Below are 27,498 nucleotides of genomic sequence, written 5' to 3'. Positions count from 1 at the left end.
TAAATCAATGGACAGGAATACTTTGTCCCTAAATCTGTTAAATAAATAAACAAGGGATTCATCAAAGAAAAAGAGATACCAATTTGGATGACAGGTCACAAAAACACATGCACTTGAGCTATCCTCCACTCTGTGATGCCAAGAATTCTTTCAGACATGTTACATTTTCAGAGACTTTTGTGTAATCTTGCTAAGCTTCCTGGAAATCTGCCTTACAGCAAAGGGTTTCCCAATTCATTACACTCATGATTTTTCTTTTGTGTGAATTATTAGTTTACCATCTAGAGATAATTTATGGTACAAAACTTTTCTATGCATGCATGTTTTCTCATTTGTGAGTCTGTTCATGGGAATTAAAGACTGATTTACAGCAGAAATACTTTTTCCAAAGTCATTGCATGGAATTTTGTTCCTTATGAATCCTCTGAAGTCTGTTGATGTCTAATTTCTGGCTAGAGGTTTTATCATATTTACAGCATGCAAAGAATATTACCTTTTGTGAATTCTATATCTATACAAGCCTGAAATAAAGAAAATGTTTTTACACAATCATTATACTCCTAAGAAACCACCTGTGTCAATTCTCTGATGTACCATTGACTTCTGACAATCTTTTCACACTAATAATATTTATAAGCTTTCTCCATTACATGAGTCTGTTAGATAGGATGTGATTTCCAGCAAAAGGTTTTATCACAATACTTACATGAACTTTGGGGAAAAGCTCTTCCACCTTCATTATATTGTTAAAGTCTCTCCCTTGTTCAAACTCCATGATGGATTATGAGGCATTACTTATGTGAAATGGCTTTCTCACATGTATTTCATTCATTAGATATATATGTTGTGCATTCTGATATAAGGAGCTTTCCAACACTCATTACACCCATAATGTTTCTCTCCCATGTGAACTCCCTGTTGTCTTATGAGGTATGGCTTCTAATTAAAGGGATTTTACTTTCAAAGGGGTTTTTCCCTATATGAATTTGATGATGTACAGTGAGGGCTGAATTATGGTAAAAGGCTCTGAGTCATTACATTCATAAAATTTCTCCCCATGAGAATTCTTTTATGTTTGATGAGGTCTGATTTGCACCACAAAGGCTTATTCACATTTATTACATTCATGCATTTCTCCCCTTGGTGAATTCTCTAATATTTCATGAGATATAACTTGTACAAAAAGGTCATATAGAAAATTCCCTGTGTGAATTCTCTGATATCTTATGAGTTATGAATTACAGCAAAAAGGCTTTCCACCATCCTGACATCCATAAAACCTACGTAAATTGAGCAACACAGATATAGGAAAACTAAACACACCCACAACCAGATGGAAATGATATCAGTAATAAAGACCCTTGCCACAAAGAAAATCCCAGGATTGGATGGCTTCACTGTTGAATTCTGACAGACATTTAAAGAAGAACTAACTTCAATTCTTCTGAAGTTATTCAAAACAATTGAGAGAGAGGTGATTCTCCCAAATTCTTTCTATGAAGCCAGCATCACCTTCATTCCTAAACCTGAAAAAACTACAACAGAGAAAGTAATTATAGACCAATTTCCCTGATGAACATACATGCAAAGATCCGCAACAAAATTCTGGCCAATTTAATCTAACAATGCATCAGAAAGATCATCCACCCAGACCAAGTGGGATTTATCCTTGGTATGCAAGGATGGGACCAAAGGCTTTTCCACAGTCATTTCATTTATAAGCTTTCTCCATGGTGTGACTTCTCTGATGCGTTCTGAGGTTTGACTTCTGGACAAAGGCTTTTCCACAGTCATTGCATTCATAAGGTTTCTCCCCTGTGTGAATTCTCTGATGCTTTCTGAGGTTTGAATTCAGGCCAAAGGTTTTTCCACAGTCATTGCATTCATAAGGTTTCTCCCCTGTGTGACTTCTCTGATGATTTGTGAGTGTTGATTTCTGGCTAAAGGCATTTCCACAGTCATTGCATTCATAAGGTTTCTCCCCTGTGTGAATTCTCTGGTGATTTACGAGGTATGACTTCTGGCCAAAGGTTTTTCCGCAGTCACCACATTCATAAGGCTTATCCCCTGTGTGACTTCTCTGATGCTTTCTGAGGTGTGACTTGTGGCCAAAGGCTTTTCCACAGTCACTGCATTCATAAGGCTTATCCCCTGTGTGAATTCTCTGATGATTTATGAGGTGCGGTTTCTGGCCAAAGGCTTTTCCACAGTCATTGCACTCATAAGGCTTATCCCCTGTGTGAATTCTCTGATGCTTTCTGAGGCTTGACTTCCGGCCAAAGGTTTTTCCACAGTCACTGCATTCATAAGGTTTCTCCCCTGTGTGAATTCTCTGATGCATTCTGAGGTATGACTTCTGGCCAAAGGCTTTTCCGCAGTCACTGCATTCATAAGGCTTATCACCTGTATGAATTCTCTGATGATTTATGAGGTGTGACTTCCGGCCAAAGGCTTTTCCACAGTCATTGCATTCATAAGGCTTATCCCCTCTGTGACTTCTCTGATGATTTATGAGGTTTGACTTCTGGCCAAAGGTTTTTCCACAGTCATTGCATTCATAAGGCTTCTCCCCTGTGTGAATTCTCTGATGATTTATGAGGTGTTTCTTCTGGTCAAAGAACTTCCCACAGTCATTACATTTATAAGATTTCAACCCTGTGTGAATTCTCTGATGTCTAATGACACCTGACTTCTGGTGAGTGGTTTCTCCACAATCATTGCACACATGAGGGTTTTCCACTATATGAGTGCTGTGATGGAGGGGATGGCAGAATTTATTAGTGAATGACTTCCCACAAGTTTTACATGCATAGGATTTCTTCTCTATATTTGGTCTATGATTCATTCTAACATGTGATTGGTAAATGACAGGTTCCACAGGCCCAATATACTTATAAACGTTCTCTCTTTTGGGACTTTGTTGATGTATACTGAGGTTAGACTTTTTATGGAAATCTTGTAGTATTTGAGTTGTCTTGCCAATAGTGGCAGTTGGCTTATTACAGGTTTCTACCATAAAAAGCTTCTCAGATTCATGGAATATATTCTTCCTTTTGAAGACTTTCCCTTGTCCAATTTGTTCAAGTGCCTGCTCCATGGTCTGAATTTTGTGCTGTTCATTAAGAGGCTCACAGAACTGGAGAGTGTTCCCAGGTACCGTAGTAGCATCAAATTTCTCTCCAGCTTGTAGCTGATCAGGCCCACAATGGGGATACACATTCTGACATATACTACATTCTTCAGGTTTTATTCCTGAATAGTTTCTCTTTTTGATACTCAGTTTTGGAATATGGCTTATACTTAAATTAAGTGTTCTTCTGAATTCAACTCCCTTGGAAGTTAATGTCTTATTATTTTTCATAACATCCTGATTCAGATTTTCCTCCAGACTTTTCTGGTTGGTCTTAATCAGTTCATCCAGTTTCATGGCAACTGAAGTGAGAAAAAAAAATGTCACTGAATCAAATATAATTGTTTCTCCTAGCATACTTATGTAAAAGGAATGAAGTTATTTGTATTTAAGAGGGATAAGATGTTAGGAAAAGTTCTGCATTGGTGCCTCCTCACACAGGGCACCAAAATGTTAGGAAAAGAGTTGTAGAATAGAGGAGACACTGTATCAATTTACAGCCAGGCAGAATTTATTCAGAGAAAATTAATCCACAGAGGTGGGTGACTAACTGGCTGTGTGTACAAGATGGAGCAGGTGGCAGAAGGCCCCAACTCCCAGGGGCTAGACCTTTTTAAGGAGGGCTAAGGCTGGGCATGGGGGTAGAGGGCAGCAGTGGAGGGGAATTCCAGGAACTGGGTGGGGGGGCCTTGGGAACCTGGAAAATAATGCAGGGTGGGGTATGAAGACAATAGGCTGTGAGACCCAATTGAGTTTCAAGGGCAAGGAATACATTCCAAAGTTTATATCCTTTGGGCAATGAAGGAGAATGGCTCAGGCTCGTATGCTCGTTCCATCATAAAATTTTAACAAAATGATTAGAAGATACATATTTATGAATATACAGGTTTTCTCCATAATACATTAATATATTAAATTGTATCCATAGATTTTCCAATGTTCATCCATGATCCTGTTTACTACCAGAATTTTTTCAAGTATGATTGAATGGTTTTTGTGGTAAGATGTCTTAAGTCACTGCTTGAGATGCCTGTATCTCAAAACAGTGCCAGTTTAAGCCGAGACTACTCTGCTTCCAATACAGTTCTGGGATAATAGATACTGGAAAGCAGCAGATAATGGTTTATGTGCTTGGGACCCTGTGATAGAGATGAGTAGGTGAAATTCCAGGCTTCTGGCTTCAGATTAGTCATAACTGTTGCTAGTATTTGGGGAGAGAGTTAATAGAAAATATATTTCTCACTGTTTCTCTCTCACTTTCTACTTTCACAAAAATGAGTAAGACTTCACAGAATGGACTAATATTTAATAAATATATTCATCTGTAATCTAGAAACCAATTTTTCCCTGTCCATTTTTTAATGTATTTTTATTTATTTATTTATTTGTCAGAGTTAGACAGAGACAGAGACAAAGATCTTCCTTCCATTGGCTCACCCCTCAAATGGCAAATACGGTTGGAACTATGCCAATCCAAAGCCAGGAGCCAGTTGCTTCCTCCTTATCTTCTTTGTAGGTGCAGGGGCCCAAGCATTTGGGCCATCCTCCACTGCCCTCCTGGGCCACAGCAGACAGCTGGACTGGAAGAGGTGCAACTGGGACTAGAACCCAAGGCCCATATGGGATGCCGGCACTGCAGGGGGAGGATTATCCAAGTGAGCCACAGCGCGAGCCCCTTTTTAAATTTTAGAAAAATTGTGGGTTTTGTACTTCTGTGATATTTCAACCATAAATATGGGGACGTTTTACTAGATCATTTCCTTGAAGGTAAAGAGTGAAATGTGTCTATACTCTAAGAAGGATCACATTCATGGGACAAGATTTGAATATGTGGTTGTCTCATGTTCTGTCTTCCCAGGGAAACAGCATTTGTGAAATTTTTCTAATGAAATTCTCTGTTTTATCTGCACTCTTACAGTTTCCCCATATTTCTAAGGAAACCTGACATCCTCAGCTTCTTTGAACTGCAACAGTTACAGAAAGTCCCAATATACCACCTTGGCTATACATTCCCACCAGTTTAAATAATTTGTTTCTGCAATCCAGAGTCTGCTCAATTATTGAAAATTGATTTCTAACTCATTGTGCAGACGTCAGCCCTGGTTACCTCCTCTTGTTTCTTTCTATAAACACTCCTCTGTGATAATTTGAGTTTCTGGAGGTTTTTCATCAGTTGTTGATTTTCACATAAAACTTCATTTCCGTTGCCTTTACCAGAGATACTGATCTCCATAGATACTGTAGAATGTGTCTGAATCACAAGACCAGCTGTCTTCAGGAGTAAGACTTGGGAAAAAATCATGGAAAGAACACCAGTCAATATCTGCTGCACTGCTTCTACTTTGGCCTCCCTGCCCATTATGTGCAGACTGACCTGGAAGGCTCTGATGTAGGCATTCTTCCCCCATCCAGGGCTCTGCTCCTTGCTCCAACTTGAAGATCAAGTCAGGTTTGGTCATGCAGTACCCTATTAATGGAAACAATGTAGACTTTGTGAAATCACTATCTTGGGTTAATTAAAGAAGTACAGCTTGGTCCAGAAGCTATGCAACAAATGTTCCAATTTGAAATCCTTCCCAGGTGGTAGATATTCAGATTCTTCATGGACTCAAATTCTATACCTGTCCCTCATTAAACTTTATGAATAGTGCTCACTTCTTTGTCAAATAGCGAGAAAATGTTACCATTGGGCATGTGAAGTGTGACACTTACCCAGGGAGAACAGGCTGCTGTAGGTCTCTAGCATCACATCCCTGTACAGGATTTTCTGAGCTTGGTTCATGTTCTGCCATTCCTCCCAAGTAAAGAACACAGCCAGGTCTTCAAATGCTATCATCACCTGTGATAAAACACTCCTGGTCAACATGTCAACTCTGTCACATAACAAACAATGGCAGTTGTATATCTTCTACATGGGTATGGAGGAAGAAGAAGCAAGAATGCCATTTCATTTTAGATTGGTTGAGCATTTGGACAGCCTCACAGAAGCATTCAGCAGGGGATCAAACCTATGGTATAAAGGCTGTGAAAAATGCCCAAGCTGGAGGGAAACAGGAATTTCTGTTCACAAAGGCCAGACTATGTCAAGGGTATTTGCACAGTAGGCTGAAAGGGGGACAAAAGTCACTCTGGAATGAGCAATGTTCAGAAGAATGTAGAAGTATTCAGGGAAAAAGACAAGAAACCATCAGGGAAGTTATGAAGGGATTGAACAGTGAAGAATTTCCAGGAAAATACTATACACAGTCAATGCAATTATGGCAGAGAAAAAAATATTTTAAAAGAGACAGTAGGACTTTAACTTAGTGTTTATGATGCCAGCTCAGATATTCTCTCTACATCAAATTTCCAAAGTTGGATTTCAGTGCCAGCTCTGGTTTCCAGCTCCCGGCTAATGCAGAACAGGGGAAGCAATGGTGATGCCAACCAAGAAGGAGGCCTAGATTCCATTCCTGACTCTTGGCTTCAGTTGTGCCCCATCCCTGCTTGATATGATTATTTAGGCAGTGAAGAAGTACATGGGAGCTCTCTAGCTTTCTCTCACACCATCAACTTCTTTCTCTACCAAGCTCATAAATATTTGAAAATAAGGGAGGAGATTCAAGAAAGAATAGAAAGCAGCTTTGGCTTTTTCTATAATTATTCTACTCATAAACATTTAAAGAACTGAAATAACATTATAACAAATTAAAGTAAAAGCAGTGGAGTTATTTACCCAAGAACAGAACCTGAGAAATTCTGCAGTATAATCTGCATTTGTGACTGAGGGGAATACAGAGAGATTTGTTTGAGAACCTGCAGTAGGCACCAGCATTGTGGTGCAGCAGGTAAGTCTCCACCTGCAATTCAGGTGAACAAACAATTTGAGTCCTTGGTGCTCCACTTCCAATTGAGTTCCCTGCTAAAGTGCCTGAAAGAGCAGTGAAAGATGGCCTGAGTATTTGGGCCACTTCCATGGTTATGGGAGACCCAGATAGAGTTCCAGACTCCTGGCTTTGGCCTGGCCAACCATTGTGTCCATTTGTTGAATGAACCAGTAGATGGAAGATATCTCTTTCTCACTACCCATATCTCCCTATCTCTATTACTCTGCCTTTCAAATAAGTTAATAAATAAATCTTGGGGCTGGCACTGTGGCACAGTAGGTTAATGCCCTGGCTTAAAAAACCGGCATCCCATATGAGCACCGTTTTGAGACCCAGCTGCTCTACTTCTGATCCAGCTCTCTGCTATGACCTGGGAAAGCAGTAGAAGAAGGCCCAAATCCTTGGGCCCTTGAACCCATGTGGGAGACCCAGAAGAAGCTCCTGGCTCCTGGCTTTAGATCAGTGCAGCCCAGCCATTGCAACCAATTGGAGAGTGAACTGTTGAATGAAAGATCTCTCTTCTCCCTCTTTCTCTCTGCCTCTCCTCTCTCTGTGTAACTCTGATTTTCAAATAAATAAAAAATAAATCTTTTTTAAAAATCTTAAAACATAAAAGAACCTGCAGTAGATTATTTTCCCGACATCGTCCTAGCTCAGGATCAAGTTCATGTCCTCAAACTATTAAGGACTGCATTGCTCTAACAATTAAAAATAAATGCAACTGATTTGTGTTTTAGCCCTAGGTAACTCTTTCCCTTGCAGAATGTTAAGTGTTTACTTCCAGGGTGGCACTAAAACACTGCCCACTACATCATCTGTATAACACTAAAGACTCTATTGGACATCATGACCCCAAAATTTAGAATATTGTCCTTGAAGCTTCAACTGAAATCATATAACAAATATATATTTTGCTATGGCAACAGAAAGGTGAGCGACAAAACTGCCTTATCTTGGATAACTGCAATGCTTCATAGCCATGACATATTCACCATTCATCTTGTTTTTATATATTTCCTGAGAATAAAATTCATCTTCCTTTATCCATTTCCATTAATAAACTATTATTAATCTAAAAAGAAAACTGACAGCAAGTTGGGGAATAAAAAAACCACTTACAGGGGCCAGTGTGATCGCCCAGTGGGTTAAAGCCCCAGCCCGCAGAGCCAGCATCCCATGTGAGTGCCAGTTTGAGTCCCAGCTTCTCTACCTCAGATACAGCTCCTGCGAATATGACTTGGAAAGTACTGGAGGATGACTCAAGTGCATGGACCCCTGCAACTATGTGGGAAACACAGAAGAATCTCCTGCCTCTTGGGTTTAGATTGTCTCAGCTCTGACCATTGTGGCCTTTTGGGGAATGAACCAGCAGATGAAAGATTCTCTCTGTCTCTCTCTTGCTCTCTTTCTCTATCACTCTCTGTGACTCTGTCTTTCAAATGTATAAAATAAATATGTTTTAAAAAGTACACAATTTGCAGGTGATGTATTAATTTTCTTTGCTTTTTAAAATATCAGGAGGTGCCCTGAACCATACCTGGAAGAAAACGTGAATGCAAGGATTTAAAAGAAAATTTCTCATCTTTCCTTCTACATTACACTGTAGAAAAAGGAATGGTAAAATGAATAAAGAATCTTGAATATCTAAATAGAGAAAATGTCAACTTCACCATGGAGGAATAAACGTTTAAACATGGAAATATATAGGCAAGTGCCCCCACCTCTATTAAGTGGCAGAGATTAACCAGAAGTTATCATTGCTTTAATGAAAGCATTGCCAAAATTTTATTAAATGACAATGTAACAACAAAAAACAATAAAACTTAGTTATTGTTCAAATAAACTATGTTCAGTAAAATTTACACTAATGAAAGTTATTTTGGGGACTGGCACTGTGGCTTAAAAGGTAAAGCAGCTGCCTGTATCCCATATGGGTGCAAGTTCAAATCCCAGCTGTTCTACTTCAGTTCCAGTTCTCTGCTATGGCCTGTGTAAACAGTAAAAGTTGGCCCAAGTCCTTTGGCCTCTGCACCTGCTTGGGAGACCTGGAAGAAGCTCTTGGATCCTGGCTTTGGATTGGTGCAGCTCTGGCCATTGTGGCCAGTTGGAGAGTAAATCAGCAAATGGAAGACATCTCTCTCTCTGCAAACGGGATTGTCACAGAGTATCCAAACTTCCACATTTTTGCAAACTAGGTCTTGTATAAAGTTCTGTAACCTTGAAAGAGTAGTGCAAGGCAGGCTACACAATGCAGGAAAACAGAAATTTTACTAGAAGATGATATACCATGAAACCCCAAAATTGCAATTGCCACATAGTGTAAGTCAGCCTGCACACACCTCACGAGGATTTCTCAGGGAATGCAGGGACATTTCACTAGTAGCACTAATCTTACAGATAGGTAAATAGTGACAGAGGTGCAATAGACATTCACCCACACACATTTCATCCCAAATGGCCTGAACCCCCAGCTCCATCCCATTGCCGTCTTGGATGAGACAGACTTTCTACAGAATTTTTAGAACTGTACTCTGTACACCTGGAGACGCATTGGTCTTCTTTCAGTGCACCAATTTCTGACCAAAAAAATCCTTAAAATCTCAATCTTATTCACCTTTTCTCCAGTCTTCTTTCAGTGCAGCATTTTCTGACAAAAAATTCCTTAAAATTTCAACTTTCTAAAATATGTTAATAAAAATTCACCCTTTCTCCAGCTCCAGAACTGAGGCTGTGCCACTGGTGTCTCTTCCTCGATCAGCCAAGATCTACAGGGTGCACCTGAATACCTGACTTAACACCTCAGATCTATGGCTGTCACCTATGCCACCAAGAGACAGACACCTGTCCTGCTCTCCAAGGTTCCTTTCACCCTCACACTAACACCCACAGACACAGAAACCAACCACACAGCTCTTGAGCATATGAGGAAAGCCCCAGGGGTCAGGAATTCTGTGAAGATGGTGGGAGTGGTTGGAATGGCACATGCTGAGAAGGAGGCCAGAGGAGATTTCCCATGGTCCTGACCTGCTGACATCATGGGCAGATGAGGCTAGATTCCCAGATACCAATGCATGCCTGCATTAGGAAGAAATGAAGATGATCCATATATCAGCTGGAAAATCAGCCTCCTGGGACACAGAGGGGATATATCAGAACTTTCCTAACCACATGAGATACCCACATAATTATCCAATTCCTCAGTAATTCTTGGTTTGACATATTTACATCTGAAAGAAACATAGTATAAGTGGAGAAATTCAAATATGGAAAGAATTCTTGGCAATTGTCATTAAATTTATTGTTATTTTTAAATCTCATAATTAAAATATGGTTCTAAAAACCTCACATATTTTTTATGACTTATTTTATCTATTTGAAAGACAGAGATACAGAGAGAGGTAGAGCAAGAGAGAGAGGTCTTCCACCTGCTAATTCACCCCCCAAATGGCTGCAACAACCAGAGCTGAGCTATCCAAAGCCAGGAATGGAAACTTCTACTTGGTCTCCTGTGCAGCTGCAGGGGCCCATGGACATGAGCCATCTTCCACTGCTTTCCCAGGCCATACCAGAGAGCTGGTTCAGAAGTGGAGCAGCTGGGATTGGAATCAGGGCCGATATGGGATGCCAGCACTGCAGGCCAGGGCTTTTACCTGCTGCACCAAAGCACCAGCCCCCTAAATATATACTTCTTACAGATACTCAGGAAAAGACTCCAAGAATTTTTTTAACTTAAAATATTCGAAGAAACTAATGTTCCTCAACAACCCATTTTTAATCTTTTAAAATGATGCTTGATCTTACCTACTAAAACATTTTTTTCACCCATCAATGCATCATATTTTGCAGTGAGGAAAATTATTTGAATCTATTCAGTGTATTAAAATGGCTGGAAATTGGGTTGAGTGCCTTCTAAAATGTTCATGAATAATTGAAATTGCACTACCTGGTAATTCTTTACCCAAAAGTTCCTGAAATTCATCTATGAATCACTCCATTTAGTTAAGTATTTAACAAAACTTTATTTTTTTGAGATCTGAACTTAATTTGTGGTTTCTCCCACAAATTAGGCCCAGAGACAGATACAGGGATGCCATGGACTTCCTGCTTTTACTCCTTTTCCTGTATAAGTGAGAATGGACATGAAATTATGATTTGAGTGGTAGTGTCATTGGGCACTGACTTTTGGCCCACAGCTATTGGTCAATTTTTACTAGATATAATGTCTGAATTGTGCTGTACAAATTCCTGTATCATCTCTGAGCTGGTAATTACCTTTCAGTGACTTTATTCTGCAACTCGAGGGAGGTCAGTCTTCCTTATTTTTTATTTTTAAATATTTACAGGATTTCTTTATTTATCTGAGAATAAGAGTTATAGATAGGGAGAAGCATTGACAGAGATGCCTTCCACCCACTGGTTCACTCCCAACTGGCCGCAATGGCCAGAGCTGGGCTTGACCTGCTATATCACAGCAGCAATCTCAGTAAAGCTTTTTAAAAATCTAAAGAAGGAAAATGTAAAATGCATAAATTATAGTTGTCTGCATGTATACATTTCTGAAAAGTACACAATTTGATCCTATTGAAAATCTAAAATTCATTTTTAAATTATATAATTGAAAAAGATAAAAAAGATGTTCTGTCTTATGTCTCTACAGCATAAGATATAAATCAACTTTCCCAGGTTCTATATGCATTTATTAACAAAGTTTCATAGATGTAATCAGTAGAGTGGCTCCAATAAGTCTTAACCAGGGGTGCAACTAAATTTAACAAGAGTACTCAATAGGAATTTTAGAAGAATTCCAAAATATGTATCAGAAGAAAAATAAGTACTTTACTTGGTACTATACTATTGTCTAAATTTCCAGTTGTCAGATGTACTAAAAAAAATCCCAGAAGTGGCAAAGTTAGTCCAACATGATGCGTAATAAAATAAAGTTTTTAAGTTACAACTTGGCTAGAGAAAATGAGAATTTGCAGATCCCAGATTAAAATAACCAAGAAGGCCCAATAAAAGAAAACTCAATGGCTTCCTATACTAACATTTACTACCTCAGATTTATTTAACAGAAAGGTGATTATTCAAGCTATACCCCATTAGGTAGCCCAATTATACCTGCTAAATCCAGTAAAAAAATAGCACCTCATGATAGATTACTAAAATCATATTGCTATATGCCATCCACCATGTCCACTGTACCTTATAGCTAATGTTAACAGATCTGATGCATCTCAATAGATAAATGCTGTGTCTTAACCAAGTATGGCAAATGTGTTTTGTTCAAAGTTTTTCCAAAAGCCCCTCAGTCTCAGTTTGCCTTCACCTTGAAAAGACACTTCTGAGGTACACAAATCAGTCCAGGTTCTTTGGGCCTCCCTCCAATGAAAGGGGCTAAAAATCCATCAAAATAAACTCTAGGCACTGTCCTTGTGTTCTCAGTGACTTTTTCACTCTAGGGGCTCACAAACCTAAATTCTCTAGATCACCTGTGATGTCCATTAGTTGTCAAAGACTATGATGCAAGTAATTTCGCCTCTTGGAACCTTGTTATTAACTGTGCTGTATGAGAAATGAAGTCTCCTACACAACTTGTGCTTATGATTCTCCAAACTATGTTGTCTGCTAGGACTTTGGCCATGAATATAGGACAGTAAAACCTGAGCATGGTTACTGAGGTGTCCTTAATTAATGATAGACTGTGGCCAGCACTGTGGTGCAGTGGTGTAATCCTTTACCTGCAGTGCCAGCACCCAATATGTGCACCAGTTCTAGTCCCCATTTCTCCTCTTCCCATGCAGCTCTCTGCAATAGCCTGGGAAAGCAGTAGAAGATGGTCCAAGTGCTTCAGTCCCTGCAAAAATGTGGGAGACCTGGAAGCTCCTAGCTTGGATTGGCCCAACTCTAGCCATTGCAGTCATTAGGGGAGTAAACGAGCATATGGAAGACCTTTCTCTCTGTCTCTTTCTCTCACTATCTGTAACTACACCTGTCAAATAAATAAATAAAATCTGTGTGTATGTATGTGTGTGTGTATATATATATATGTGTGTGTGTATATGTATATATGTCTATGTGTGTATATATATATATATATATATATATATATATATATATAATGAACCAAAACGTGGCATTCTCCATTTGGCACAAGGGACAGGCTCCAATATCTACTCTCTATGTCAGTATGTCAGTATAATGCAGGAGGTTACCCCTCTACCAAACAAGAAAAGCTATTTAAGTTCAGCTGGACACCATTATGCTGACTATTGACTTTATTTACTGTTAGTCTGGATGCTTTCATTGGTTGCAATCCAGAGACCCAATTTTTCCATAGATGTTAACATCAGCAAACATGAAAATTTGGTAAGAAAAGCTTAAACTGAGAGTTATGATTAATAACTATTTTAACAAAATTTCTCAGAACCCATCTAGTCCAAACCTTGGACGATTGGAAGCTGTTGTACTTGGCCCACCCATAATCAAAATGGATTCCAAATTCTTTAACTGCAAGGAGAGTATCATAGACATTAATGCTCCAAACTGATCCAGTTCCCTGCTAATGTGTCTGGAAAAGCAGCACAGGATGACTCAAATATTGGGGCTCCTGTACCCTTGTGAGAGACTGAAAGAAGCCCCTGGCTCCTGACATCAGTCTGGCCTAGCCACAGTCATTGCAGTCATTTGAGGAGCAAGATCAATCTCTCCCACTCTCTTTCTAGCGCTGCCTTTCAAATATATAAATAAATCTTTAAAAAAGTAGATCACTTCAATAAATTTGCCATTGCTCAGTCATGATGACTTTTTACTACCCGAAGTTCTTTTTCAAAAGATTTATTTATTCAAAAGGCAGAAAGAGGAGCTGGTGGTGTAGTGCCGTGGACAAAGCTGCTATCTGTTACACTGGCAATCCTGTATGTGCACCAGTTCAAGTATCAGCTATTCCAATTCTGATCCAGCTCCCTGCCAATGGACTGAAAAAACAGTGGAAGATGGGCCAAGTGCCGGGCTGCTGCCACACACATTGGAGGAGAAGCTCCTGGCTTCAACCTGGCCACACTCTGGCTATTGAAGTCATCTCAAAAATGAATCAGGTGATGGAAGATTTCTGTCTCTCCCTCTCTCTGTAACTCTTTCAAATAAATAATTAAATATTTTAATATGATAAAAAAGGCAGAGACACAGAGACAAAGAAAGAGGGAAAGAGAAACATAGAGATCTCCCATCTGCTGGTTCACTTTCTACATGGCTACAACAACTATGCAAGACCAGGTTCTCAAGTCCCCATTTAGGTTACAGTTCTCCAAATTAGATGACAGGAATCAAAGAATTTGAGCCATCATCCATTGCTTCCTGGGGATATTAACATGAAACAGATTTGGAAGTGGAATACCCAAAACTCAGATTAGCACTGCAATATAGGATGTGGGCATCTGTTGTGATGGCTAATAAATTGGAAAACCTGGAGGAAAAAAATGAACAGATTCCTGGACATACACAATATACCAAAATTTAGTCATAAAGACACATAGAAAAGCTAAATAAATCAAAAACCAAGACAGAAATTGGATGAGTAATAAAGACCCTCCCAACAAAGAAAAGTCCAGGATCAGACAGCCTCATTATTGAATTCTTCCGGACTTTTAAAGAAGAACTAATTCCATTTCTTCTCAAACTATTCAAAACAATTGAAAGAGAGACAATCCTCTCAAACTCTTTCTATTAAGCCTGCATCACCTTGATTCTTAAACTAGAAAAAGACACAGTGGAAAAAGAAAACTATAGAAAAATATCCCTGATGAGGGCCGGTGCCATGGCATACTGGGTTGATCCTCCACCTGCAGATCTGGCATCCCATGTGGGTGCTGGTTCTGGTCCCAGTTGCTCCTCTTCCAGTCCAGCTCTCTGCTCCGGCCTGAGAGGGCAGTGGAGGATGGCCCAAGTGCCTGGGCCCCTACACCTGCATGAGAGACCAGGAAGAGGCATCTGGCTCCTGACTTCAGGTCAGAACAGATCCGGCCATTGCGGCCATTTGGTGAGTGAGGCAGTGAAGAGAGGATCTTTCTCCCTGTTTCTTTTTCACTTTCTGTAACTCTACCTGTAAGTAGAGTTAAAAAATTTTAAAAAAGAAAGAAACATATCTGTGATGAATATAGATGCAAAAATCCTCATAAAAGAAATACATAATTGAGTCCAAATGACCACAATGCCTGGAGCTGGGCTGATCTGAAGCAAGGAGCCAGGAGTTTCTCCAGGGTTTCCCACATGAGTGCAGGGGCCAAAGTACTTGAACCATTTTCCACTGACTTCCCTGCCCATTCGCAGAGAGCTGGATCATTAGAGCAGCACCCAGGATACAAACTGATGCCCATGTGATATGCCAGTGTGGGTGGCAGAGGCTCAATCTAGTATACCACAGCACTAGCCCCCCAAAAGCAATCACAGATTCAATATGATCCCAATCAAAATACCAACAACATCCTTCTGAGATCTAGAGAAAATAATGTTAAAATTTGCATGGAAATGCAAGAGACCCCAAATAGTTAAAGGAATCTTAAACAACAAAAACAAAGTTGGAAGCCTCATAATACCAAAATTCAAGACCTATTACAAGACAGTTATAATCAAAACAGCCTGGTACTGGCACCAAAAAGTCATGTGGATGAATGAAGTGGAGTAGAATCCCCAAAAAATTAATCCACAAATCTACAACCAACTAACTTGTGACAAATGATCTAAAATAAATCCCTGGACAAAGAACAGTCTTCAAAAATGGTGCTGGAAAAATTTGACCTTCTCATGCAGAAAAATGAAACAAGATCTCTACCTTACAACTTATACAAAAATACAGTGTAAATTGGTCAATGATCTAAATCTATGATGTGATACCATCAAATTCCTAGAGGGAAACATCAGAGAAACTCTGCAAGATACTGGCATCGGCAAAGCCTTCTTAGAAAAGGCTCCAAGAAGCACAATCAATGAAGGTATAAATACTCAAATGGGATTACATCAAGCTAAGAACCTTCTGAACTGCAAAGTAAACATTCAACAAGATGAAGCACCTGACAGAATGGAAGAAAATATTTGCAAACTAGGCAACTGAAAAAGTAAACTATCCAGAACTAGAAAGAGCTCAAAAAACTCAACAACAACAAAACAAACAATCCAGTCAAGAAATGGGCAAAGGATATAAATCGGCATTTTTCCAAGGATGGATTTCAATTAGCAAGCAGACACATGAAAACATGCTCAGGAACAATAGCCATCAGAGAACTGCAAATAAAAGCCACAATGACCTTTTGCCTCACCCAGTTAGAATGGCTCTCATACAGAAACCAAAAGTCAGGAGATGGAGGTTTTGTGTAGCAGGTTAAGCTGCTGCCTGCAGTGCTAGAACCCCACATGATTGCGATTTTGAGTTCAGGCTGCTCCACTTCTGATCCAGCTCCCTGCTAATGTGCTTGGGAAGGCAGCAGAAGATGGCCCAAGTACCTGGGCCCCTGCACCCACTTGGGTGACCAGGGAGATGCTTCTAACTTTGGCTTCAGATTGGACCAGCACCACCTGTTGTTCATATGGAGAATAAACTAGCAGATAAAATATCTATGTCTCTATGCCTCTGCTTCTCCCTCTCTGTAACTCCACCTTTCAAATAAAGAATTCTTTTGAAAAAGTCAACAAAAAATAAAGGCTGGTGGAGAGGTAGAGAAAAAGGTACTCTAACCCACTGTTGGTGGGAATGAAGCTAGTACAGCCATTATGGAAGGCAGTATAAAAGTTCCTCAGAAATCTGAAAACAGATATACCATATGATCCTGCCATTCCACTCCTGGGAATTTATCCAAATGAAATGAAATAGAATATGCATATGCATGAGTTATCTGTACCCTCATGTTTATAACAGCTCAATTCACAAGTTAACATGGAATCAACCCAGATGTCCATCAACTGGTGACTGGAAAAAGAATATGAGCTATATATACAGTCTAAAATACTATTCAGCCATAATTGAGAATGAAATCCTATCTTTTGTAACTTAATGGATGCAACTGGAAACAATTATGCTTTGTGAAAAAAGCCAGTCCCCACAAGACAAATACTGTATGTTTTCTCTGATTGATGGTAATTAATATATAGACAACAAAATGTAGCATGAGTTAAATTGACATTTTGAGATTTGATTATTGTTCACAGCGCTTTTCTGTACTCTTTGATAGAGTATAGAAAATATACTCATCGATATTTCTGCTACTACTTGAATTCTTTATTTTGTAGAGGGTTAAAGCTTGTGATTCTAAAATTAAATCAAAGCATGGAGTTGTAAAAGTTGAAAGAAAATAAAACAAGAAGGAGGGAGTTGGAAGTATGAGACAAAGGGAAGATAGGGTAGGATGTATCAGTTTCCTCTTAAATCTGTATATATAAATTACATGAAATTTGTTCACTTAATATGAGTTTTAAAACATAAACTTAACACTAGAAGAAAAAGACCTGAGATCAGTGTTTTCTGGATCACCACTAATAAAATTTAGTCTTCATTTATGTCTGATCATATTTTATTTTTATTTTATAAGAAAATTAACATTACCATCCCTAACAAGCCCATCCTGAATCATCCATATCTATCAGTTCCCACTATGCTAATAATTTCTCATGAACTTAAATCCATATCATCTTAAAAAGATGCAATGTGGGGCTGGTGCTGTGGCATAGCAGGTAAAGCTGCTTACTACAGTGCTGGCAACCCATATGGGTGCCTGTTCAAGTCCCGGCTGCTCCATTTCTGAACCAGCTCTCTGCAATTGCCTGCAAAAGCAGTAGAAGATGTCTCAAGTCCTTGGGGCCCAGCACACACATGGGAGACCCAGAAGAAGCTCCTGGGTCCTGGCTTTGGATCGACGCAGACCAGCCATTGTGGCCAGCTGGGCCACAATCAGCAGATGGAAGACCTCTCTGTCTCTGTCTCTCTGTACCTCTCCTCTATTTGTGCAACTCTGACTTTCAAATAAATAAATCTTTTTTTTTAAAAACCTGATTCATGTTATTATTTATGTCTTTTAGAGGCTTTGCAGATGTTGATTATGTGAGCCATGAAAATGCATAAAATGCAAATCCTAGAATAGGCAACGCCATGTTCACTAAACTGGTAAAATCCAGTGCATGTGTTGAAAAAAATACACTAGCAATAAATTTGAAAAAGCTGTTAAGTATTATAAGTGGCTGTCAAAGAGCTAAAAACCTGACAATGACTCATTATGTCATTAATTTAATACATAATTCTGAGAAAAGCAGAAGTATTTGTTAAAATGTCTGCTAAAATGCACTAGATTTATAATATTTGAATGCATCTTTCTTATATGTAATGTAGTCCTGTGCTACTTTAGAGTATCAGAAATTTAAAATATTGGACTGATGTGTGATGGAGCAGGTTAACACCATGGCCTGAAGTGCCAGTATCCCATATGGGGGCCAATTCAATACCCAGCTACTCCACTTTTGATCCTGCTCTCTGCTATGGCCTAGGAAAGTAGTAGAAGATGGCCCAAGTCCTTGTGCCCCTGCACCCATTTGGGAGATCCAGAACTAGCTCCTGGCTCCTGGCTTCAGAACAGCACAGCTCCAGCAGTTGCAACCAATTAGGGAGTAAACATAAGATGGAAGACCTCTCTCTCTGGCTCTCCTCCCTCTTTGTAACTCTGACTTTCAAATAAATAAATCTTTAAAAATTAAGAAATGTAAAATGTGAAAGGTTTTTAAAAATGTATTTATTTATTGTGAGGCAGAGTTACAGATATAGAGAGGAAGTGAAAGAGAGGTCTTCTATCCACTGGTTCACCCCCAAATGGCCAGAAGGGCTGGAGCTGGGCCAATCTGAAGCCAGGTGCCAGAAGCCAGGAATCAGCAGCTTCCTCCAGGTCTCCCACATGAGTGCAGGGGCCCAAGCATTGATATCATATTCCACTGCTTTCCTAGGCCATTAGCAAAGAGCTGGATTGGAAGTGCAGAAGCAGGGACTCAAACTAGTGCCCATATGGGATGCTGGTACTGCAGGTGGAAGCTTAACCTACTATGCCACAGAGTGGGCCCAGTGATTGGTTTTAGGAAGACACCTTTCATGTAGAATAGGCTGCAATATTGTAAGGTAAGGTTTAGCTTTTATTTCTCACACATCAGCATTCATCTTTTAGCAACTATAAATATTGAATATCATACATATATACATAAATATAGGTAACTGCAGATTTTGTTGTCATTCTTTCTAATCCTCTTTTTAATGTCTGCTTACAGGCCATCTTATGGATTATTATATTGATGTTACCTGTACACAACCAACAGACATTTCCACTGTAGAATGCATTTATATGTACAGGTATTTTTGTTTGTGTGTACATGAATGCACATTGTATGGAGATAGCACTGACAGTAATACTGTGAGAAATCCTAACACTGATTTCAAACTTTCTGTCCTCCCTAGAAATGACTGTCATTGAAGCAGACCACAGGGCCCCTTTTGATGTTATGGACTGAAATGTGCCTCCCTAAAGCTCAAACACTGAAGTGCTAACCACCAACATGACTCTACCTGAAGAAAGTGCTTTTAAGCAGGTCAAATGATATATGTGTCTGTCTGAAAAATTGAGCCTTTTAGGACCTTGATCTTATATTTTCAAGCTCCACAACTCTGAGAAGTAAAATCCCATGATTTAAATTATATTCTCTCTGGTATTTTCTTAGCAAATTAATACATCCTCATTTCTGCCAACATTTCATGCAGTCATCTAGAAGGTTCTCATGATTGGCAGAGAAATATAAAAATTAAAACTATGACTATAGATGACCAACTATCTACAAACACAAAAAAGATATCCCAGAAGCAACTTACTACCATCCTCCAGTACCCAGAGAAAAACAAGAATGAATCAAGTTGCAGGGCAGTAGAAAAAGTGAATAATGAAAGATCACTGCAGAAATAAATAAGGAAGGGGCTGGTGCTATGGTGCAATGGGTTAGAGCCTTGACCTTGCATCCCATATGTTGCTGCTATGAGACCAGCTACTCTACTTCCAATCCAGCTGCCTACTAATGCACCTGGGAAATCGGTGGAAGATGGCCCATGTTCCTGGGTGCTAGCACCCACATGAAAGACTTGGAAAAAGTGTCTGGCCTTTCAAAAAAAACTAAAAAAATAGAGGCAGAGTTAGCACTGTTGGAAAAACAGACACATAGTTCAATGGAAAAGAATAGGCAGCTGAAATAAACTGACTTTTCTACAGGCAACTCATATTTAACAAAGAAACTAAAACAAACAGGAGAAAGAAGATTCCTTTTAGCAAATGGTCTAGAGGAAAGTGATTATCCATATGTAGAAGCCTGAAAATATACCCCAACACCTCATACACTATGTAAAAGTAACTCAAGATGAATTAAAAATCTAAATACAAAACCAAAAACTAAGTAAAGATAGAGGAAACTATGAAACATTAGCTAGAGAACAGTTTTGGGTAAGATTCCAAAAGCACAAGTAACAAAAATAAAACATATGAATTTGAGTGTATCAAATTAAGATACACCTTCACAACAAAGTAATCATCAGAGTGAAGATTAACAAACAGAATGGCAGAAAACATTGAAAACTCTACATATGACAAAAGATTGATAGCCAGAACATACATATATAGAACTGGAAAAACTCTAAACAAGAAGCAAAATGTACAGTTAAGAAATGGGCAAGGCCAGTGCTGTGGCTCAACAAGCTAATCCTCTGCCTTGCGGTGCCGGCACACTGGGTTCTAGTCCCAGTTGGGGCACCAGATTCTGCCCCGGCTGCCCCTCTTCCAGGCCAGCTCTCTGCTATGGCCCAGGAGTGCAGTGGAGGATTGCCCAAGTGCTTGGGCCCTGCACCCCATGGGAGACCAGGAGAAACACCTGGCTCCTGCCTTTGGAACAGCGTGGTGCACCAGCCACAGTGCACCGGCCGTGGTGGCCATTGGAGGGTGAACCAACGGCACAAGGAAGACCTTTGTCTCTCTCTCTCACTGTCCACGCTGCCTGTCAGAGAAAAAAAAAAAAAAAGAAATGGGCAATGATCAGAATAGATGTTTCTCAGAAGAAGAAATCTAAATGCTCAAGACATATATGAGCATGCCCAATATCACTCACCATTAGGGAAACGTAAATCAAAACCAATAGCAGACTCCATATGTGGGAGAACACAATGCTTGGGTTTTCATTTGTGCAACAAGTGGCTTTAGAGGACCCTGTTCACCTCTAGAGGGCAGAGTCTACATGGCAGTAAGGAAACCTTAATGTTTTCTAATGGGCCTGTTAAATTTGACCAGTGCCTACTATATTTGCCACAACTTTCCAGTCTCACCACTTTCCTTCTTCTTCCTCTCTCTGTCGCTTGCAAAAATAGTATACCTTCTATAAACTGAGGATACTTTTTTTTGTTTTTATTCCTTCTGTCCCTTATGATATTCCTCTAAGAAATCACAACCATCAACGTATTCATTCATTTATGCAGTCTGCAGTTTGCATGGGCTACTACATGGCAAAGTACTAGGTTAAAGGAAAGGTATAGGCCAGGAACTGAGCAAGGTTCACAATGATGAAGCCATTGAGGGAATGAACCCAATGGAAGACCTCTCTTTCTTCCTCTCTCTGCCTCTCCTTCTCTGTCTGTGTAACTCTGATTTCCAAATAAATAATCTTTAAAAACTAACTAAATAAATAAATATAGTAGTAACCTGGTGGCAATACCTTTCTATCAGAACATGTGAAGCACTCAAACACAGTTTGTCACGGAAAGTCAGCCATAGTTTTCCAGGGCACATCTTCTACTCCACTATGTGGACATCTCTGTGGGGGGCAAGGGGCACTTATTTCTTCCCCTCTTCTTTCTTACCACTCTCACAGTTATAACTTCTATAGATGCTTCCACAGACCAGTCTCTATGAAAATGTAGAACTAATTTCCTCCCATGTCAAAAATGTCACGGGTTTAAACACAGAACCCAAAATAAGACAAATAACTGCCCTTCTTAATTACACAGTGTGGAATATAAGATTCTCAGTGGATCACTGGGTAACTGTAAAGTACTAGGCAGAGAAAAACTGTTACTTATCTGTATTTATGATGCTGTAATTCTCCACTTTATGCAAACTCAGATTAAAAGAGCTCCAGTTAGTGGGCAGCACTGTTGCATAGTGGGTTAAGCTAGTTCCTGCAGTGTCAGCATTCCATATGGGTGCCAGTTGGGATCCTGGCTGCTCCACTTCCCATCCAGCTCTCTGCTGTGCCCTGGGAAAACAGTAGAAGATGGCCCAAATCCCTCATCTCCTGCACCCACCTAGGAGACCTGGACAAAGCTCCTGGCTCCTGGTTTTGTATCAAAACAGCTTAGGCCATCTATCTCTGCTTATGCCACTCTGTAACTCTGCCTTTCAAATAAACAAATAATTATTTTAAAAAACAGCTTCAATGCAGAAGAAGCTCCTGGCTACTGGCTTCAGATCAGCACAGCTCCAGCTGCTGCTGCCAATTGGGGAGTGAACCATTGGATGGAAGATATCTCTCTCTCTCTCTCTCTCTCTCTGCCTGCCTCTCTCTGTGTAACTCTGAGTTTCAAATGAATAAATAAATCTTTTTTTTTTTTTTGACAGGCAGAGTGGACAGTGAGAGAGAGACAGAGAGAAAGGTCTTCCTTTGCCATTGGTTCACCTTCCAATGGCTGCCGTGGCCAGCATGCTGCAGCCAGCACACTGCACTGATCTGAAACCAGGAGCCAGGTGCTTCTCCTGCTTTCCCATGTGGGTGCAAGGCCCAAGCACTTGGGACATCCTCCACTGCATGCCCAGGCCACAGCAGAGAGCTGGTCTGGAGAGGGGCAACCGGGACAGAATTTGGCACCCCGACCGGGACTAGAACCAGGTGTGTTGGCACCACAGGTGGAGGATTAGCCTATTGAGATGTGGCGCCGGCCAATAAATAAATCTTAAAAAAAAAAAAAAAAAACTCCAGTTATTGACAACACAGTAGACTTGAATTAATTTTAGTTCACTTTTCACTTTGCAAAGGGATCAGCGGCAGGTAAAAACAGTTGACAACCTTGCTAACTGGAGAAGAAATAGCTGAAGACAGAAAATGAAAAGCAGCCAAATAAATCATCAGCTATGATTCCATGGCCTTGTAGAAGAAATACGGCCACAACCTGAGACAAAGAAAGAGAAATGAACCCCATCCAACATAAACCTTGAAAAGTGGATGCTCACAATTAATGAGTGAAGCAGCTGCCCACTGATATCTTGTCTAGGGAGTGAAGATGCCCTAAGTTCTGCTTCTGAAAACTCCAGTCATAAATCTGTCCTCGTAAATCTGTCCCTGCCATCTCTTTTACAAACATACTGGACCCACCGATAGTTGGAAATGTGATCCTAAGTCATGTAGGCTGCATTTAAACCCACCAGTACTATAACAGCTGAGGTATGATGCTGGTGATCCTATACATATTCTAAGAAACTTGAATTTAATGCTCAATTCTCAGGAAATCATTCCAGCTGAGCCTAGGGCCATTAATATAAACTCCTTGGACCCTCCACTCTCTCTGTGCCTGTTTGAAAGAAGGGAGTTTTCCCACCCCAGGTTTCTGTAACAGCTTCAAATTCCAGATTGGAAAAATCTGATAATCAAATATGGGAAAGGGATCAATGCACAAAGCTGCTACACAGGCTGCACACTGCTCCCTCTGGGAAAAAGCTGAACACTCAGGGCCACACCCAGCAGGTGTGTCCGTGGGGACCCCACCAGGAAGATGAGGTGCAGGATGAGAGCAGTGGGGCAGATCCTAGTCAGATCCTCCTTCCCACCCCTCTGCTGCCCCAGGCTCTCTGCTGAAGACCATCCAGCCCCACCCTGCAGGAACCAGCCCAGGAAACAGCAGGAGGCCCTGCTAGACTGCATTCTGAGACCACCCACAGTGGGAACCCGGCTTATTTAACTGGAGAGGGGAGTTTCCCCGCCTTCCTTCCCTGTGCTCTCAGCTGCCCTGCGTGTGCAGTTTCCCAGAACGCTGCCCTCTCCTGTAACCACTAAATAAAGCACATTAGGGACAGGCTGGGCACTGGGAGCCTGGGAAGCAGAGGTGGGAGACAGAACAGCCCGGGTCCCAGCCCTTGACCTCGGGAAAGCTGCCATGATCGCTGAGAAGTAAGTGAGCCTCACTGGGGGCCTCCAGCCGCCCTGGCACCCACCCTTGTCCCACACGCCTCCCCGCCCGTTCCTGTACCCCAAACCTGCTGCAGAAAGTCCCAGGAGTAGGTACCCTTTCTTCTGGAACCACAGGGAGCGAAGCGGGGAGAGTGGGGCAGAAAGAGTCCCTGGCACGTGGGACCCACAGGCGGACGATGAAGAGGGAAGCAGCAGCAGGAGGCAGGCTCTGGGTGAGCACTCGGAAACTGCCTGGGATCCCACGTGCAGAGCAGGAGATGCAGTAAATGCAGGAGGAGTAACACAGCCCCCAGGGCAGACCTCGACCAGGGAATGAACTCCCTCTGGTCCAACCCTTGGGCGGGCACTAGCATGCGCATGCCCACAGGCATTCGGAAGGCAGATTACATCGGAGCTCCTGGGGACTCTGGGAAATGGAGTCCAGGCCACAGCATCCCTACAGACACCAGCTGGCCCTCCCCAAGGGGTGCAGGCTGGGGTGGGTGCCCACAACCAGAGGGCATTTGCTTTTGTTAAGTCCCTCCTTCCTTTCCTTCCCACCCCAACATCTCAAGGATCAGTTGCTGTTCTTCCTTTCCTGAATCAAAATCTTAAAGAGTGACACCCACTGCTGCTACTGACCCCAAATCCTGGCTCCCTCATAACCTCTGTCTCTTCCAGAAAAATCTTATTTACTGCTTTGGCCCTAGAAATCATAAATGACTATGGTAGAATGTAACTTTTAAGAGAGGTGTAGAAGGCATGGTTTAACATCCAGTTTTGAGAATACAATTTTTATTTGTGTTTACAGTTCTTTTAAGATTTATTTATTTATTTGGAAGCCAGAGTTACAGAGGAGAGGCAGCGAGAGAGAGAGAGAGGTTTTCCGTCGGCTAGTTCACTCCCCAATTGGCAGCAGTGCCACAGCACTGACCCCTTATAGTTCTTTTCAAATCATTTTACACTGTCTTTTTATTCATCTAGTACGGAGACAAACAGAGGAATGGACACAGAGTTAACATAGCTGAATATTCAAGAAGACAGGTTAAGGGGTTAAATGCCTTATATCATTTATATACCTTCAATTAATTCTGGGGACAGTATTATCTGGAGTTTACAAAGGAGAAACTGAATGGAAAGAGCTTGGAAAAACATGGTATTTTTTAATATCATTAAAAAGTCTAAGTTAAAGGCCAATCAAGGGGCCAGCGCTGTGGCATAGCAGGTAAAGCTGCCACCAGCATTGATATTCCATATGGGTGGAGGTTGAGTCCTGGCTACTCTGCTTTCAATCCAGCTCTCTACTATGGCCAGGGAAAGTGGTGGAAGATGGCCCAAATCCTTGGGCAGCTGCACCTGTGTGGGAGACACAGAAGAAGCTCCTGGCTGCTGGCATCAGATCAGTACAGCCCCAGCCATTGTGACCAATTGGTGAGTGAACCAAAAGATGGAAGATGTCTCTCTCTCTCTCCCCTTCTACTCTGTGTAACTCTGACTTTCAAATAAATAAATAAATCTTTTTTAAAGAGCCAATCAACATATAATACTAGTTTTAAAAATCTTTTTTTTGTCTTGGGTCTCAGTTTTTAAAATCTGATTTCTCATAGGGAAAAAATGTGAGAGATACAAAGAGTACCTACAAAAATAATTTACACTGTAAAGAACCACAGAGGATTATAACTTGTCTAGAAAACAAAGGAGATTCAAAGTTTCTATTATTTCATGGTAATTTTTTCTTATTTTTAATATCAAGATAGTATGTAAATTTGCAGTGCTAGGTATTTGTGTGTTGTTTGATATGTTTTATTTTTAAGCAGAAATTCAAAGAGATAACTGGGTAACATGGGGTTCTATATCTCTGATTACTTCTCTCAATTAGAGATCATGGGATTAGAGTTGGTGCTGGATTAAGAATGCTTAAATCTTTATCCACTGACTTCACACCACCATTCACTATGAAAGACAATATTCTTTGGGTAGATTGCTCTTTCTTGCCAGACTGTAAACTTCATGGGGTCTAGAAACATATTTGCTTTGACACTAAAACTCAGCATCTTGACAGTCAGTCTTTTAGTTGAATGAATAAATGATATACAAAATAAATATTTCTGCCCCTCAAGAACTGCCTAATAGAGAAGAAAATAAAAATTGATTTGATGACTGTCAGTATTAGGTGAATATATAATTTGTTGTTCTGACATAAGCTTGGTCATAAAAAGGGCATATTAATAATGACACAGAGTTGAAGTGTATAAACATCTAGGGCCAAGCGGGTTAAATGTTCACCCTAGCTATATAAGGCATTCCATGTCAATAGGAGAGGAAGGAGGAAGAGGGGAGGGAGTGTAGGTGGGAGAGTGGTTACAGTGGAAAGAATCTCCATGCTCATTAATTATTAGCAAAGAGAGAATCTATGATCATTTGTTGCTTAAGAAAGGGTGATAGGCATTATTTTATTATAATGCAGGCATTTAATGTTTTCCTGTCTCTGAAATAGGAAGTCTATAACTCAGAATTCCTTGCTGTTTCATCAAAAACAATTCAAAACAAAAACCTAATTAAGTATAAGAGGAAGTTATGCATTAGAAGTGTATTCTAATTTCTAGGAGATTCAGTGGTTAGAAAATTCATCCCAAATCTTGCTGCAAAATGTCCCATATATTTTCCATGACCACTACCCGTAAGCATAAACTCTTTTTTTTTAAAGATTTATTTATTTGAAAGTCAGAGTTACACAGAGAAAGGAGAGGCATGGAGGGAGGAGAGGCAGAGAGAGAGAGAGAGAAAGATCTTCCATCTGCTGCTTTACTCCCCAATTGGCCACAATGGCTGGAGCTGAGCTGATCCAAAGCCAGGAGCTAGGAGCTTCTTTCAGGTCTCCCACTTGGGTTCAGGGGTCCAAGGACTTGGGCCATCTTCTACTGCCACCACATGACATCCCACGGCACACTCCTCCCCCCCCCCCCAGCAGTGTTCTGCAGCTCCTGCTCCTCTCCACTTTCACTGGAAGGATCTGCTGCTCCTTTTCTTCATGCAAGTAAGTCCGATTGAGATGATGTCCCTGATACACTTGGCTGGCAAGAGCCATGGCATGTGTCCATGACCTAGCTAAATGCAAAGCTGGAACATTTTAAACTTTTCACTGCCATGGTGAGACAAGGACTCCATCTAATGAAGTAGGGGATTTTTCAGGGAGTCTAGAGAATCAAATATGACAAAATGACAAATCTTAACCAAAGACTGTCATGGTAGAGAGGAAAAGAACCCAAAATGTACTTTTCTACCTTTTCTTTT

At 40.6% G+C, this 27,498-nt stretch overlaps 1 protein-coding gene across 1 annotated transcript in view; it reads right to left on the bottom strand.

Moving 5' to 3' along the window:
• Positions 1-759: 759 nt before the first annotated feature.
• The window catches only part of LOC133746593 (zinc finger protein 883-like), a 59,144-nt gene continuing 32,405 nt past the window's right edge, over positions 760-27,498 (bottom strand). Inside the window, exons 4-6 of the mRNA XM_062174764.1 lie at positions 5,843-5,969; positions 5,505-5,597; positions 760-3,432 (exon numbers count right to left, since the gene is read on the bottom strand). Coding sequence (XP_062030748.1) covers positions 1,712-3,432; positions 5,505-5,597; positions 5,843-5,966 — 1,938 coding nt within the window. The 5' untranslated portion in view covers positions 5,967-5,969 and the 3' untranslated portion in view covers positions 760-1,711. The remainder of the gene's footprint in view (positions 3,433-5,504; positions 5,598-5,842; positions 5,970-27,498) is intronic.

The sequence above is a fragment of the Lepus europaeus genome, chromosome 18, assembly GCF_033115175.1.
Source record: "Lepus europaeus isolate LE1 chromosome 18, mLepTim1.pri, whole genome shotgun sequence".
NCBI classification, from domain to species: domain Eukaryota; kingdom Metazoa; phylum Chordata; class Mammalia; order Lagomorpha; family Leporidae; genus Lepus; species Lepus europaeus.
This window is presented reverse-complemented; position numbering and strand designations above follow the sequence as displayed.